This window comes from Malus domestica, chromosome 02 (genome assembly GCF_042453785.1).
Source record: "Malus domestica chromosome 02, GDT2T_hap1".
In the NCBI taxonomy this organism is placed as follows: domain Eukaryota; kingdom Viridiplantae; phylum Streptophyta; class Magnoliopsida; order Rosales; family Rosaceae; genus Malus; species Malus domestica.
Window position 1 is genome coordinate 31,318,454 of NC_091662.1, and position 16,385 is coordinate 31,334,838.

A 16,385-nucleotide genomic window follows, 5' to 3' on the forward strand; every position below is an offset into this window, starting at 1 on the left:
TACATTTGTTATTCCGATCATAATAAAAAATTTCTCCAGTTATGGATGGTTGATTGAGAAGCAGAAGCCATTTTTCATTAATTCTTTTTTACGGCTTATTAATTGAAATCACTTCTGAAATTGTCATTTAATTTCAATTTAATTTCTGAAATTAATTTCGTCTCACTTCATTTCTTAACTAACATTTTTAATTCTTTTGATCTCAATCCACCTGATTAAAGAAATGTTATCTTCAAAAGTATTTTGGACCGTTTTATTTTTTACACATTTATTTTGCTTCAGTCTACACACAAAAACATCCCACTCATTTTTGACAACTCTAATTCTAACATGTACTTTTGAGGCTTTTTAGAAATAAATTATTCAATAAACAGAAAAATTTGTGGCAACAATATTATTATATAAACCAATATAAGAATTACAATTTTGTTTCTAGTCATTTCATTTTGTTTCTAAAGTTCATTTCACTTGCGAGACATAGTAAACTTTACACTTGGAAAGTACTCATTACGATAAAAAGAAAAACATGATCAGCCTATTCCCAGATATCTTTCCAACCGAAATTGGCCTAATTCACCTATAAAAAAAAATAAAAACTAATGAAAAACACTTGAAAACTTTAAGTTTTAACGATAAAGATAAAATAAAGAGTAAAATGAATAGTATCAAGATTGACTTTTTAGTGTAAAAATATGACTTTTGTTAAAATAAACAGTACCGAAAGTTTTTCGTTAAAATTTCCTAAAAAATGATAACGGATCCTTTGCACAAAATAAAAACGAAAAAAACAATAAGCCATCCCATCCAAAATACTTCCTATGCAAACCCCAAAACCACAAAAAATCATCTAAAGCAAACGTGCACAGTTCGCAACTTGGTATTGATTTGTTCACTTGGGGTAAAGTTGCGCAAAGAGCGCCCCTAAACCCTCAGATTAGCAACGGCCCCCATTGCAAATGGGATTATGGTTATAAGCTCAAGCCCCCACGGACCAAAGACATATAACCTCTTTCAAAGGGTTACTCTAACCAACATCCTAAAGCAGCAGAATATAAATTCTTAGCTTTCAACAATTAACATTATATAGAATATAACCATCTCCTTAGTAGCTATTGTTCCCGAAAATTTACGATTCACAAACCAAACCACAAATATAAGTAACCATCGTCTTAGCATCCAACATACCACAATGCAGAAACTTTTATTTTTCTCAAATACTTTCATAAAGCCTATCTAATCACTGCTGAGCACACTGAACCCTCTGGGCACCACCATGCATGTCCTCATCATCGTCATATGCCTCGTGTGCATGTGCTTGCTTTCGGCGCATTTCCTCCTCTATGTTAACATCATGCAGCGTAGTCTCCTCACATTCATCCAACTCCATGTCGGTCAGCTGAGCCGAAGTCTTGGGGGGGAGGACAGCCTCCAGAGCCTTGCACTGTTCTGGATTCAGTGAGTCGGGGAACTCCACTGTGAAGTGAATATATAACTTACCTTTCATGAATGGCCTCTGGTACATTGGCATGCCCTCATCATTTATAGCCTTGAATTGATCTGATAGACACCAGTGAAAAAACAAATTAAATCACTGGAACTAAAAAATATTCTGATGCAACGTCCATTTGTTAGGATGAAAGCCTAGAATTCTCAAACAAAAGCTTTTATCACAATACGGGCCAAAAACTAATGCACTAACTTTCACCGCTATGCATTTCCTAACTGAACTCAATATTATGATTGCAGGGACTGCAGGGACAGGTTGCAAATCTCATTTGTTCCATTAGTATAGTTATGATAATTGCACCATAGTAAACCAAACACATGACCACAAGCAACAGTGTCTTCTTCCAGTCACTAACTACAAGAGAGAGAGCGAGGGGGAGAGAGAAATGTAGGTGCGATTATAGGCATAAAGGGAGTGAAAAGGTAATATGTTTTAAATTTAAAAGGCAAATAGATGTGATGTTATTCCCACCCGCTCCGTTTTCTCACCCTCCATTAAATTTAAAACATATTACCTTCTCAATCCCTTTGTTCCTATAATCCTTAGTCTTTTTCTCCTTTCCAAAAAAATTGGTCATCTTTGAATAGCTTTACTCATATCGTCATCATATACGTTTGTTTTCTGTTCATGTATTTTTTGGTTGTCTGTTTTCTTTTTCTTTTTCACTCAAAACTTCTTTTTGTTTGTAACATAAACAAAAACTTATACCAGACTTGTCAATAACCCATAAAACACCAATCCAAATCATCATTGGTTCAAGTGACAATGGCCTACACATTTATTTGACCAACCCTAATAAAGGTAGCATAATAAAATATTCCAAGAATGAATTTGATAATGAATCATAACATCAGGAACTAACCGAATGCACAAAGCAACTATTCAAAATGAGTACAGTAATAATGAAACTTACCAGGCTTTACAACTTCTCCAGGTTGGGATTTAATGAGGAGCTGTCTTCCATCTAAATGTGTCAATACAAATTGGAAGCCGCAGAGTGATTCCACAAGTGACAAGGTATGTTCAAAGAAGAGATCATCACCCTTCCTCTTAAATTTAGGGTGCTCCTTTTGTTGTAGGACAAAGACAATATCGCCTGTGATGGTGTCTGGCTGCAGAATGAAAAAAAAAAAAGGAAGACAAAATAGCATGGATCAATAAATGTACCAAAGACAACTGACATAAAGTGGTCACAAATAACGAACCTTCAAAGTTCAAAGTGAAAGCATGTAAACCTACCGCTTCATCAGCTTCACCAGGGAAAGTAATCTTCTGCCCATTTTGCATGCCCTTCTCCACAATTACTTCTAAGACTTTCTTTTCCTGAACAACCTTCTCACCCTTACATTGTGTGCAGCGATCCTTGTCATTAATGGTCTCACCAGTACCCTTGCACTCAGCGCAAGGATGTTGCATTTGCTGGATCATCGAGGGGCCGAGATGTCTAATAGAGACTTTCATTCCAGAACCTTGGCAGCCAGGACATTTCATTGAAGCACCTGACTTCGACCCTTTACTGAATCATGTAAAATAACATCTCCATATCAGAACCATAGAGCACTAAAGTAAATTTCGAATAACAACATTCAACTCGTATTAAAACACTAACCCCTTGCACTTGGAGCAGATTTTGTTGCGCGCAAGAGAAAGCTTTTTGGACGTTCCATTGTAGAGATCTTCCAAAGAAACCTTAAGGGGATGGATCACATCCTCTCCCCTTCTCTGCCTTCGGCCTCTGCTGCTTCCACCACCTGGGACATAGCATCAAAACACTTAATTCCAATTTACACAAAGTACAAACACACGGAGCTCAGATCCAAACAGGGAAAATGCCTCACCACCGAATGGGTTTCCACCAAAGAAGGATTGGAAAATATCAAATGGGTCATGGCCACCACCTCCACCACCCATTCCTTCCTTGAGGGCATCCTCGCCATATTGATCGTATATCTCACGTTTCTCTGGATCACTCAGAACCTCATATGCTTGGGCCAACTCTTTAAACTAAATTACAAACCGGTATCAAAACGGTCAGAAAATCAACATAACAAGAAAATACCATTAGGTTTTATTTGATGACAATGAAATTCCAGCACAAGCACCCCCTCGGGTCGGACTATAACTCGTAGTGTCCGAAATACAAACATATGAAAGATTGAAGAAAACCCAACATATAGTTTCACCATGTTAACTGCTCACATATACCTCCGATTTATCAAAAACGATTCAGATGAATTATAAATTTCAATAATTTAAAAATTCAAGTGCAGTAAACAACAATAATAAAATTTAAAAAAAAAACCCAGAAATCCCCAATATACTCAAAGCCAAAAAAAATAATAATTTGCTAGATCTCAACGAAACCATAGATTTGAAAAATAAAAAAGCTGCTGAATTAATAAACCAAGAGAATATTAATATTAGGAAAAGGAAAGTAAAACCTTCTCAGGATCGCCGCCCTTATCAGGGTGGTTCTTGATGGCGGCTTTTCTATAAGCCTTCTTTAGATCGTCCTGCGAAGCGGTCTTTGAAACTCCAAGGATCTCATAATACTTGCTGTTATCGCTTTTCTTTGGAGCTCTCCCAAACATTCTCACTTGTTACCCTTAATCTGTTAAATAATTAAAAAATAAATGATAAAAACCACCAATAAATTTCAAAAAATAAGAAAGAAAAAAAACCTAAATCCCAGAACTGGGTTTTGAAATTGATACAGAGAAAGATTATAGAGAGCTAACCGATTTTGAAATTCGATTAATTGGAGGTATGTCGTCGGACAGAGCAGAGAGAAGAACGAGAGAGGGCGAGAGAGAGAGGAGTGTTGGTTCAGGGATCTGTGTATTAAAGCGAGGGAATGGACGGCTGCGATTGATTGTCATCGAGGTGGTCGCTAAGGGTTAGTATTGACATTTCACATGCGAATAAGGAAGGATCTAGAATGTCTTTTTGCTTTTTACCCTTTACCCTTTACCTTTTTTTTATAGAAACTTTAACGAAAAGCTTCTGGTACTGTTCACTTTAACGAAAAATCATACTATTCACTTTACCCTTTATTTTGTCCTTATCATTAAAACTCAAAGTTTTCAAACCCTTTTCATTAGTTTTCCTTTTTTTTATCTATTTGCCGGAATATTGTTTTTTTTTCAAAGAAAATTGTTTTAGTATTAAAAAGGAATAGTGTTTATGTAAATCAGAAGTAGAGATTTATTTTGTGTTATTGTATTATTTGGGCAACAAGTATTTTTTTCATAAACTAGTATAAATGAAGGCACAATTTAACATATAGAAATTTTCTAGCATTTCTCTCTCTCTATAGTCGCTCCTCTCATTCTCAATTTTTTTGGTTTATAACATGTTATCAGCACCCCCAAATGTTAGGTTTCGAATTTGGAGAGGTCCCCTAAAGAACGGAGTTTGGTAACATCGATCAAATACTTTTAAACATGGTTTCAATTTCAATATCTTCCAGTTCTTGATGGCATGAATATTCACAATGACCACGAACTCTAATTTTACGTTGTTCGAATAATATATCTTGCCTTAATTTATATTTTGATTATTCAATTCGATTGCAAATATTGGATTTTTGTATTGGTTTTGAGAATGCAGATATAATGCATCTGAAGTTCATATTAAATGTTGAATTTATAGTTTCGAGAGATGTCATAACAATGTGAAGTTTTATAAGACATATCACTCATGTTGAAATCCGAAGTTCCTAATCAAATCAAATCATGTCTTGAACAAGCATGTTCAAATTTTTTATGTTTACATATTTTTTTTTATCTTACCATAACACTAACAGCAACTTTGTTCCCTCAGCAAAATATCGACCTTAACAAGCTCGATTTCATGCAACCGAGGGCTACAAAATATTGAATTTGAAATCATGTTTTCGAAGTACTTGATTGATGTGACCAAACTCCGTCCAAGAGGAATTACACATTTTGCATGAATGATGTTCCGTGCTCTGACAGATTCACTCCATGGTTGTCGACCCTATTTCAATCGCGTACTTAGTCATCATGTTGGCTATCGTATTAAAAAAAATTCATAATTTCTCAAAACATTTATTAAGAACATGTTGTTCAAAAACTTGTTTGGTATGAGATTGAAAATTGTTTTTAAATTTTAATAATTAAAAAGAAAAGAAAATTATCCTACAACAACTCAATTTTATTTAAAATTGCTCAACGGCTTCAACAGCATTGTTTTGTCCGTGGAGAACAACAAATTATAGCAGCAGCTGGCGAGACTAAAAGGTCGTACCCAGTGCAAAGGCTCCTGCTTTACGCAGGGTCTGGGAGAGGTGAATGTCGGCTAGCCTTACCCCCATTTTATGGAGAGGCTGCTCCCAAGTCTCGAACCCGAGACCTACCGCTCATGGGCGAAGGCACTTGCCATCGCACCAAGTGCGACCTCTTGCAGCTGGCGAGACTGCAAGAGGAAAATCTGAATGGCACTCTACCTTGTTTAATCAGAATTAGACACTCTTCAGTTGCATAATTACTAAAAACATCAATATTACAGACGCCCCGCCACGTACAATTTGGTCAGGTACCTGAAAGCTGCGGGAAGGAGTATAACGATCTACATTGTTTCTGTTATCTTGAAATAATTTCCTGGAACATCTAACTTCCACCACCCGACTAGCGTTTCTGCAGAATTATGAACTTGGAATTCCCTTTACTTTTTTCTTTTGGCTAAAAGAAACACACATGAACCTGCATAAGATGGGGAAGTCCAGCACCCTGCAAGGCTTGATAGCAAACACTAAGGACGGGGAAATGAATGCCACCACTTTTGTTTGCAATAACCAAGCGCCCGAACCTGGTTAATGTACCACTGCACGATTCTGCTCTAAATGAAATAACCGGAGAAGATGAGTTTGATATCCTGAATAACCTGCCAAACCATCCAAAATGATTCCTTGTTTATCAAGGTTTCAGCCCAAGACGTTTCCTTGTCTTTCCTACAAATAAGTCCCCGGATTTGATCATGCCTGGGATGCAACCACTAATTGTCACTAATGGGAACTGAGCAATTCCCTCTTTCCTCCCAAGTGAAACAAGTGCCATTTCTAAACCAGGCTTATATGTAGCCATCTTGCTTTCATTTCGTCCGCTCAACAATAGCTTCAGGTTCTCGGCAGTCACTTCAGCATGTCTTTGTGCTAAATATCCTTGTTTGATCTCCTGTTTCAATAGATTGTTTTTATTAGTTTAAGACAGATTTTTTTTTAAACATAAAAATTCGTAGACATTGATAGTGAAAATGACGAACAAAATCGCAGCAAAGGTTGATCTAACTTTTTCACCAGACTCATAACTCATACGGCTGTTACTTCTTGCCAAAATGACTTTGAACCCTTACAAAAACAAGAAGTCAATATTACCGAGTATGAGCAAAATCTAAATCAGAGCTGTCATATTGCGCTGGGGTCTGTAGTCTGTTCAACATTTTGTTCTTGTTATACCTATCTTTGTGGTTTCTAAATTATCTTTTCACTTTAGTATGAGGTTTCTCAAAATAAGAGCTACTTATTGGTGATATGTCCTTACCCATATTCTCTACAAAACACTGTATCATACTGAAAACTCCCCATTTATCAATCATCCTATTTTTTTCTTGTTTGAAGTTATTTATAAACTGATAATTTTGCTTATTTATAAACTGATAATTTTGCTGCTTATTAACCACATGACTAGAAGTTTTTTGCATTGTTTCACGAAATAGAAATATCAAACAAAGTTCAGGCCTCATAATATTCCAAAACTTGTTAAACTATAGTCGTACCCAGTGCACAAGGCTCCCGCTTTACGCAGGGTTTGGGAGAGGTGAATGTTGGCTAGCCTTGAGAAAAGCAAAATAGCGTCATGATTGCAGTTCTGCCTCTACCATCAAACAGTTAATTAACTCTATAATTTTTCGGTTTTATAATTAGCTCAGGTGTTTTTCGGCCCCTAGCATTTTATGTGAATCAAACCCTGAATTTTTTCCCATATTTATCCAGCCCCTCAATAGTTACTTATATTTACAACTTGTATGCTAACCACTAACCATGACCTAGTTAGTAGTTACATTCCAGATTTGCACTTTTTAACTTTAGGATCCTCGAATTTGACTACCACCACCTATTTGTCCATGTGTAGAACATATCAGGTCCACATGCCTCAAACAAGGAGTTTCTTACTAAATATTGACTGCCAATAGCAAAACCAAAAAATAAAAAGTACTAAAAACACAAGAGAAAGATAGATTTGGCTGACCTTAACATCGGTTATATCTCCTACTGCAAAGATATTTTTATGACCACGAACCCTCATGTTTCTATCAACCATCAATCTTCCTTGCATATCCAAGTCATTCTGTAAAATACTCTCCCTAAGCCATGACGAACCCATTGGTTTAGCCGTGCACACAAAGTGGCAATCAGCTGCGATAACTTCTCCAGAAGATGTTTGAATAAAACCATCAGATACATTGTTCAAATTAACGGACTCATTCAAAACAACTTCAACATTTTTTGATATTAACCAATCAAGTGCCTTTTGGGAAGCCTTCAAGCCAATGAATTCTAGTAGCCTTGACCCCCTGTGCACAAGTGTCACCTTCTTTTCTGGAAAATCAATGGCAATTTCACCAGCAAGTTCAACACCAGTAGGGCCCCCTCCAACAATCAGGATTGATTCAGCAGAATTGATCTTTTCGAACTCTGGACACAGAAAGAGAATAAATTCAGATTTGATGCCAAAGGCTTCATCAAATGGTGAACAATTAAGACGTAGAAGTCAGCGTTAAGTATTGTAGCCTTGTCAGAGCACCTTCACGAAATTAAAATTAAAATTCTATTTTCATTATTTTCCTTTTCCTTTTTAGGACGGAGCCAGGATTTTTTCTTGGGTGTGCTATAGCTCTAAGCTACGTAACCTATTAAAGGAGCCTCCTAATATTGTTTCTCATATCATTGATCAAAATATACATATAAAAACACATTCAGGATAAATGAAATCATTATGAACAAAACTCAACAGCAAGAGTACATTTCATTAATAAGTAACAAATATATACCTAGTTTTTTTTTTTTTTTTTTTTTTGGGGGGGGGGGGGGGGGGGGGTGGGGGGGCATAAGGAGCCTTCCCTCAAAAATGCACAAGAAGCATACAACATAAGTAAGAAACAAACATGCTATGCAAGTATGTACAACAGAAACTACTCAAGTAAAATCCTAATATAATGAGAATACTTCAAAGACTCAAACAATTCACAAAAATCTATTCTATTAAGAGAGGAGCCCTTGTCAACTTCCCCCCCCCCCCCTTTTTTTCTAATTTTGCACTCACTTTTGAATACACAATATTGACATGAGGAGGGCTAAATAGTAATTTTGTACTTTTTGACAAAATGACAATCATATCCCTATTTTTCCTATTTTACCCTCTTTTTTTTTACAAAATGACAATCATATCCCTATTTTTCCTATTTTACCATCACTTTTGATACACAATATTTACATAAGGAGGACAAAAAACAGTAAAATATGCACTTATTAAGAGAAATTGTCCCACCATCATTTTTTCATACTTTTTTAAAATTTTAAAAACTAATCACACTCCTTAATAAAAAAACAAAAAATAAAATGAAATTGTTCACACACACAAAGTGTGTGCTCATCGGCTAGTATATAATAAAAAAAACTCAACAAACATAAACAACCAAGTACAATCCTAACTCCTTAATCCCATAACCTAAATTAAGTGAAACATGTGAAGTATTAAAGCTTCTTAACACTTACTCGGGTAAGCTGAGTGGGACTAAATCATTTCAACTACTACTGGTAGAGCGGTTAAAAGTCCACAAATGCAATCTCAGAGAAAAAAAAAGTAAACGTATGAGATTTCTTACATGAGTTATGTGGATTTATAAGTTAAGTTTAATTTGAAATTGGGTGAAGTACTAAATGCAATAGCTATCATAAACAGTGACCACAAGACCACAAATGCAGTGATACTTATGAATCTTTATGTATTACCTGCCTGGTACTGACTGAGCCTCGCAACTCTGGTTTTTGGAACAGAGTCCTTGTGACCAGTGGCAATAACAAGGTAATCATATACAAGCAAACGGCCATCTGTAGTCAATACTTCACGGTCTGTGATGTTAGCTGCAGTAGATGCAACAATCCGCACATTTGGAAGGTAATCGCAGTGATTAATGATGGATCTTTTGGCAAATGATGGCTCCACCATTGCCCTCAAGCTTCCCCATGGGATCTCAAAATACTCCTTCCTAAGGTGTAAACAAAAACGTCATTAAAAAGGAACAAAGAATAAAATAACTTGATACATCAATAATTATAGTTGTATCGATACTAAATTATGCATACTGAGGAATAAGTGGACATGAAACCAGAAATGACGCAAAAGAAACCATGATTCTTGTTTACAAATAAGTAATCTACTGGAGAAATTCCAAGAGAGCATCAACCAGGTACAAAGAAGGATAACTAAAACCAGAGAAAACACATCATCTTAATCATAAATAAGATGGGGACATGTAATAAAACTCAAATCAAGGGAACCATGACAGGTCTTGGTTGTTGCATGTAGGTAGGGAAATGATAGGTGTCTTTAACATTCCAATTTAATATGGTATGAGCAGATGTATTTAGCATGGTCAGATGATGAGAGAGAGAGAGAGAGAGAGAGAGAGAGAGAGAGAGAGAATACATGGTTACATAGTATTTTTACTTCATGTTGCGCCATAAACATGTGCCAATTTAAACTGGAAAAAACTGCCTTACTCAACAGTTGCATGACAAAGTAATGCATTTTACCATTCAAAACGTTTAAACAGGTCATCTTGAATCTTCTACATGCAAAACATGGCTAGTTCAGTGACACCACTTCCTTCTTTTCATCTATCATGTTTACTATCTCCACTGGAGTAATTAATAGACAAGTACACCCAAAAAGCCTTGCGCTGCCTGCTATACATGATCATTGATCAAACAATTGAAAAATTCATAAAACAAATAGAACAAAAAATTGTAAATAGTTTTATGTTAAAAAAAAATTAAACAAAAAAGTAATAATATGGTAAAAGAATGAAACGAAGTCCAGTGGCGTTTCTTGTACACTCCTGATGAAAACTATTACTAAATAGGGGTACACCTAGTTTTCTTCCCTTTCTACGCTTTCATCTATGACAAAACTTCTTTCTTAAACTCTTCAATTGGTGTCTGAGCTAAACTCATTGATTACGATCTTAGAAAGCCTGAAAATCATGAAGATACTTATTTGCAATAAATCTATTCTCATCCATTTAAACCTCGAATGGTGTTAATATGCCTCAGCAGCTGAGCATCATTTCATTTTTCAAATTATTAGAAAAACTCGAATATTCAGTTGAAACTTGCCAGGAGCCACCACATCACAAGTCGAATATTTGGTTTCCCACACATAAATTTAAAATATCATTGGTTCAAAAGGTACAAACCAAGATCGTTGGGGCACAAATGCATCCACAAAAGACAGCAAGAGCAACCACAGAAATCACAATGACTTAGATCAGTACCCTTAGTCTATTTCACCATTTCAGACTACTTCTTCCAATAATCATGAGCCATAGCCTCCTCAATTCAAACATCTGAATCCTTTATTCTACTGTCATTCAGCTAAATAATAAGCCTTAAGGTAATTCTACCTCATTGCATATTTGCAAACCGTCTCCTTTTTCCACAGAATCATTGCTTATTCATCTTCAGAGAAAAGACATTTCCATAACTTTTACTTTCAATCTGAAATCAATTCCATACATATTTCATTCAAATCGGTGCTTTCAGGATAGAAAAGAACTGTTGCTTGTCCAGACATCAAGTACCTCCTGTTCATGTGAATTAGCTGTGTTTGGTATGCAGTCTTATCAAAACTAAACCCTCACACCGCCTGCCCTTCGTCCAAAAACAGAAAGGGGTCTAAACTACGCTCAAAATCCGGGCTGTAAATTGTCTTTGTTTTCAGTTTCTTCATCTTCTATTCATGCAGCAATAAGGTTGCACTTGCACCCCCTACTGGTCTCTATAGTGAATTCTTATCGTAGAAGGTATCCCTGCACTTGACTTTTCTAAGATAACTATCTACGGAACCCAGCAACACAGAAACTAGAGGAGCACATCATTTAGAAACATCTTTCAAAATACATGATTTACATTATCCCAATACATCCTTCGAGAAATCATGAATCACTAGCTTTGTAGGATTGTCCGATAAATATGAGTTAGCATTCATACATGATTTACATTAGCCCAAAGAACCATGAAAATAAAAGCAATACCACTCTTTTTCTTACTACTATTCCTACATCAAACAGCACCATAATAAAAGTTACACAAAGATATATATATTATTTGCACAAAGGCTCTTTATTTTAGTTTCTCGGTGCAGATAGCCGGGCTTTGAGTGAAGTGTGCATAGAGAACGGACCTCTGTTAAATTAAAAGTTAGCTTTCTGTCGGCTCATAAGGTTATCATTTTCTCTAAATACACAGAAAACCAATCCAATTGCAAAATCAAATTCTATGACCATATTCTGCCGCATAACACAGCATAGCATAGCAAATTCAAGGTCATTGATAAAAATTGAAACTCCTCTCTCTGCACTCAAGTTCGAATTCCCTCCCCGTAGTTTAAATAAGATTAAAGTATTGCTGAATGATCGTCGGATGATAGAAAACAAGTAAAGTAATGGGTTTAGAAGCATGGCTTACTGATCAACAAGGACAACATCAGCGCAGAACTGGAGAGAATGGGCTACGACGGAGCCGCCGACGCCGCCTCCAATCACCACCACTCTTTTCATCTCCGCATCCGATGACTCTTGCGCGGCAGCCATTGAAATTGAGAAGCGAGTAAAATGGAACCGCTTTCCCCTCAAGAAGAAGAAGAAGAAGAAGAGAGGCGAATGAATGAGGAGATTTTTGGTAGTTACAACTTTAGTTGCTTTGCTTTGCCAGTTCACGTGCACGAGTGGTATGAGTTTTTGGGTGTGTGGTTAAACCAGCTACCAACTGAGCGTTTCAATGCCATCGGTTTCCTTTTCTTTTTTTTTTTCTTTTTTTTTTTCCTACACCGCATAGTTTTGTTCCAGAAGCTTTTCCCCTCCAGGAATGCGATGCCCTTTAAAACTTTATTTATTTACTTTTTTAGTGGACGGATAGGGTAGGAGATTCCGAAGATATTTTTATTGTGCCGGGATCGCAGTTTAGTATATTATGTTTCATAATATAATTTGACAAATTTCTTTTTTTATTAGTTTTCAATTAATTATATTATAATACTTGATGTGTCAAATATTATTTTCGTCATCCTAAAAAATATTTTGAGAATTGGGAGGGATTGTGATAAAATTTTCAGGCTCAACATTGTTCATCAATTTTTTTAATTGTGCTTTAAAAATTAAGTAGTTTTAAAATAAAATAGTTAATATTTGATAAACTATTCTAAAAGGCTATGAGTATGAAAAAAGTGAAAAAAAGTTAGCTTAAAACGTATTTTTTAGATCTCCTATTCTTATGCATTCATTCCCATATCGTTTAATTAACTTGTTGATATTTGTGGAGTAAAAAATAATCAAGAAAATTATAGAAGTGACAAATGTACTTTTGGATAAAAAGATAAAATTACCCTCGAGGCACACTGGGATTCCCACGCGCATGCAACGGACAATAACGGCTCAATCAAGGAAGAGTCAAATATGATCAAAATAGTATTTAATCAAAACTCTCTCATCACACCTCATCAAATCCTCACTCAAAAGTAATTCCCAAATTTCCTATTAAATTTGGAATTAATTGTCAAGTTAATTGTAAGATATTATTTCTCATAATATATTACAATTACACTCACAATTTGACCATATGTGACCGGCCCCTATTCTCCAAATAGAGCCGGTCACTCCCTTATAAATAGCCATATTTTCCCACTAAAATGCTAAGTCACTCTCTTCCCAAAAATTCTCAAATACATTCTCTCTCAAATTCTTAATTTTGGCATCGGATATTCTTCGGCAAAGGCCCCATTCATCGAGGGCGCGTAAGGCTTTTCGCCTTAATTTTAAGGCGGCGAAAATTTGTATCCATAATATTGTTGGAGAAAGGAAATTTTGGTTTAGGGAAATTTTATTTCAACCCATGCAATCTCTTTCTACACCCAACTTACTCATTACACCCATATTATTTTTAACTAAACTATCAATATCTTTTTAAGCCCAAATTTACTATCTAAATTACCCTCACTGGCATGCCTCAATCCTGATGTCCGAGGGACATCGGAATGGTCACGTGTTGGCCGACACCCGAAAGTGACGAAAAGCCATTTAATGAATGCATATGCTAAGAACATGTGAAACGTGCATGTAAATTTCGCGCGTAACTACGCAAAGTGATATTCAAATATAAGTCTTAATATTCAACTGCCAACAATGAATCTAATGATAATGCATGTCATGTTCAGAATATACAACTAATTCAGAATACAAGCAGAAGGTGAAATCACAATGATGTCAAAGTAGAAGAGATGGCACGATGTCACTGTTAAGGGAATGCCTCGTAGTTTGGGTCGTAATTCTCGTTCCTATGTCCTAACTAGTGGTATCAGTATCATTCGGCTCGAAGCTAGTACGTATATCTCTCGGCCCAAAGCCATCTACATATATCTCCTGCCAGCCATATATTTCCCTCACTCATATATCTTTCTCGCCCGTAGGTAGAACAGTGACCACTAGATACACACAAAATCATTTAACATAGTCTTTCCAAACATAGATACATATATCTCAAAACATCTTCATAGCATATAGTCATCCATCATATATACTACAAAGAAGTGTGTAAAAGCATATTCATAAATAGCATATAGTCTGTTTGTACCATACTTAGGGCCTCTGTATTTAGATCTCGTATAAATACTCGGGGGACTCAAATGTAATTATGTAATAAATGAAGGGGCAAATAAGTAAAAAGGGGAGGAGCCCTTAGTTTATAAAAAGGCATCATCACCCTCACAATCCTCAAGCCTCACTCTCATATTCAAAGCTCTCTCACCCTCACAATCCTCTCACAAACAGAGAAATACAATATCAGTGTGGACGTAGCCCAAACATTGGGGTGAACCACGATACATCTTGTGTTCTTTACTTTCTTACAAATTCACGGTCGGATTTACATTGTTCCAAGACCCCTCCGGTTTTGTGCATCAACATTTGGCGCCGTCTGTGGGAATCGATATGAAAAGTTGTGTCAGTTCTTTTTCATTTTTTTCACCTCCACCGTGAATCTACAAAATCACAAAAACCCAAGAAACCAAACACCTACGGAGGGACTGAAGAATCTGACTCTCTCTCTCATCGCCATGCAGACCCTTACCTCATCCCCACCACTTCTATCTTTTTCTTCTCCTTCTAGCTACCCTTCCATTTTACCAAACAACCTCCTCTGAGCTCTCTCAGCTTTGTCAAGCTAGCCATGGCCAGTACTAAACTCGTGGTGGAAGTTCACGACGCAAACGGCCTGATGCCCAAAGACGGCGACGGGTTTGTGAGTCCCTCCATTGAGGTCGACTTCGAGGGGCAGCGGCAGCGAACTCAGACCAAGCCCAAAGACCTCAATCCTTACTGGAACGAGAAGCTCGTCTTCAATATCGACGACCCATCTCACCTCTCCCACAAGACTGTCGATGTTGTCATTTACAATGACAGAAAAATCAGACACCATAAGAATTTCCTTGGTCGTGTGTGAATCTCTGCGCGACTCCGTCTCTCTCTCCGAGTCTCAGGCCACCGTCCAGCGCTACCCGCTTGATAAACGCGGCCTCTTCTCCAATGTCAAAAGTCGGGGTCATCACCGACCCGCAGGGATGTTCACCAATATTTTACAGCCATGGCCGCCGTGGCCACCTTCTCCAATGTTTTGCAGCCATGGCCCCCGTTGCCTCTAAACTTTATTTCTGAACCTGCAACACGTATTTAATACGAATCAATCAACGGATCGCATGGCCTCTGTAGGAGCTACCGCGGACAGGCTGTTTCAGTGCGTGTACGAGGGTTGCATATTGGGGTCGAATATCGGAGTGGAACGGCGCCCGTACCACCACAATTACGGTTGTGTCCTACACAACAAGTCACGTAACAAGCAATGCACCCACGGAGGGCCTAAGAGTAAGAAAGTGTCGTATCCGCTGAGGCGAGCTTGGAACAAAGGGAACCTGTCTTTGGTGGCTTTCGCCGGTTCTTCCGTGCACTTCTCGCCGTCTTCCTTGCCAGCTCAGCACAACCACGTGGTCGAGAGGGCACATCATCGACGACGCTCACATCAACAATTGGATACTTTGTGTGATGAGGATAAGGAGGATGAGAAAGAGGATATTGTTTTCTTCAAGGTTTGATCTCCCAAAGTCTGCGATGCGCATGATTCGTATATGGGTTTTGGCAGATGTGAACAAAAGCTCCCAAGCCTGGGGATGTGAACGGAAGCAGCACGGCATCGGGGTGACTGACACCGTTGTGGAGCCATACAATGCCACCCTTTCCATCCATCAGCTTGTCAAAAAAAAAAAACAAAAAGTAAAAGCGAAAGCAAAGCAGAAAAAAAAAGGAAACAAAGGCAAAACCAATCAAGTGAGCTGCAGCACAAAAGCAAAAGAGAGAGGCGCAGTGGGAAACAAAAGCGAAAGCAAAGCAGAAAAAAAATCGAGAAAAAGCAGAAAGCAAAAGAGAGGCTTTCCTCTGCGAGAGCACATGGGGACACTGCAAAAGCAAGGAATAAACACCCCACCAGAATGATGTGATTTACTTTTCTTGTTTTTGAATGATGTGATTTATT

The 16,385-nt window shown here is 37.2% G+C and overlaps 3 protein-coding genes across 5 annotated transcripts; 1 reads left to right on the forward strand and 2 right to left on the reverse strand.

Moving 5' to 3' along the window:
- Window positions 1-1,064: 1,064 nt before the first annotated feature.
- Window positions 1,065-4,385, reverse strand: LOC103408779 (dnaJ protein homolog). The gene is made up of 7 exons (XM_008347606.4): window positions 4,246-4,385; window positions 3,949-4,118; window positions 3,346-3,511; window positions 3,117-3,258; window positions 2,747-3,023; window positions 2,421-2,619; window positions 1,065-1,557 (listed from the first exon to the last, which is right to left on the reverse strand). The coding sequence occupies exons 2-7, from the start codon at window positions 4,096-4,098 to the stop codon at window positions 1,238-1,240; spliced, it is 1,254 nt and encodes a 417-aa protein (XP_008345828.1). The 5' UTR covers window positions 4,099-4,118; window positions 4,246-4,385; the 3' UTR covers window positions 1,065-1,237.
- A 1,605-nt stretch (window positions 4,386-5,990) lies between these two features.
- LOC103418480 (uncharacterized) lies at window positions 5,991-12,676 on the reverse strand. 3 transcript variants are annotated; one of them, XM_029094816.2, is made up of 5 exons: window positions 12,276-12,576; window positions 10,344-10,493; window positions 9,540-9,796; window positions 7,777-8,222; window positions 5,991-6,702 (listed from the first exon to the last, which is right to left on the reverse strand). In XM_029094816.2, the coding sequence occupies exons 3-5, from the start codon at window positions 9,754-9,756 to the stop codon at window positions 6,445-6,447; spliced, it is 921 nt and encodes a 306-aa protein (XP_028950649.1). In that variant the 5' UTR covers window positions 9,757-9,796; window positions 10,344-10,493; window positions 12,276-12,576; the 3' UTR covers window positions 5,991-6,444. The 3 variants fall into 3 exon arrangements, with proteins under 3 accessions (XP_028950649.1, XP_070673899.1, XP_028950647.1); XM_070817798.1 differs by having other exon boundaries at window positions 10,344-10,496; window positions 12,276-12,423; XM_029094814.2 differs by lacking the exon at window positions 10,344-10,493 and having other exon boundaries at window positions 12,276-12,676.
- A 2,767-nt stretch (window positions 12,677-15,443) lies between these two features.
- LOC103407372 (uncharacterized) lies at window positions 15,444-15,948 on the forward strand. Its single transcript, XM_008346305.1, has 2 exons — window positions 15,444-15,525; window positions 15,569-15,948. Exons 1-2 carry the CDS (start codon window positions 15,444-15,446, stop codon window positions 15,946-15,948), a joined length of 462 nt encoding a protein of 153 aa, XP_008344527.1.
- Window positions 15,949-16,385: the final 437 nt, after the last annotated feature.

What these genes read in the sequence shown, in the direction of transcription:
- LOC103418480 (XM_029094814.2), bottom strand. Translation starts at nt 12,400, where the DNA reads ATGGCTGCCGCGCAAGAGTCATCGGATGCGGAGATGAAAAGAGTGGTG. An exon ending in GATGTTGTCCTTGTTGATCA is followed by an intron (nt 9,797 to 12,275) that starts GTAAGCCATGCT and finishes TTTACACCTTAG; the next exon opens with GAAGGAGTATTTTGAGATCC. An exon ending in GAGATATAACCGATGTTAAG is followed by an intron (nt 6,703 to 7,776) that starts GTCAGCCAAATC and finishes CTATTGAAACAG; the next exon opens with GAGATCAAACAAGGATATTT.
- LOC103408779 (XM_008347606.4), bottom strand. Translation starts at nt 4,098, where the DNA reads ATGTTTGGGAGAGCTCCAAAGAAAAGCGATAACAGCAAGTATTATGAG. An exon ending in TGGTGGAAACCCATTCGGTG is followed by an intron (nt 3,259 to 3,345) that starts GTGAGGCATTTT and finishes GCTATGTCCCAG; the next exon opens with GTGGTGGAAGCAGCAGAGGC. An exon ending in ATCTGCTCCAAGTGCAAGGG is followed by an intron (nt 3,024 to 3,116) that starts GTTAGTGTTTTA and finishes TACATGATTCAG; the next exon opens with TAAAGGGTCGAAGTCAGGTG.
- LOC103407372 (XM_008346305.1), top strand. Translation starts at nt 15,444, where the DNA reads ATGGCCGCCGTGGCCACCTTCTCCAATGTTTTGCAGCCATGGCCCCCG. An exon ending in TATTTCTGAACCTGCAACAC is followed by an intron (nt 15,526 to 15,568) that starts GTATTTAATACG and finishes TGGCCTCTGTAG; the next exon opens with GAGCTACCGCGGACAGGCTG.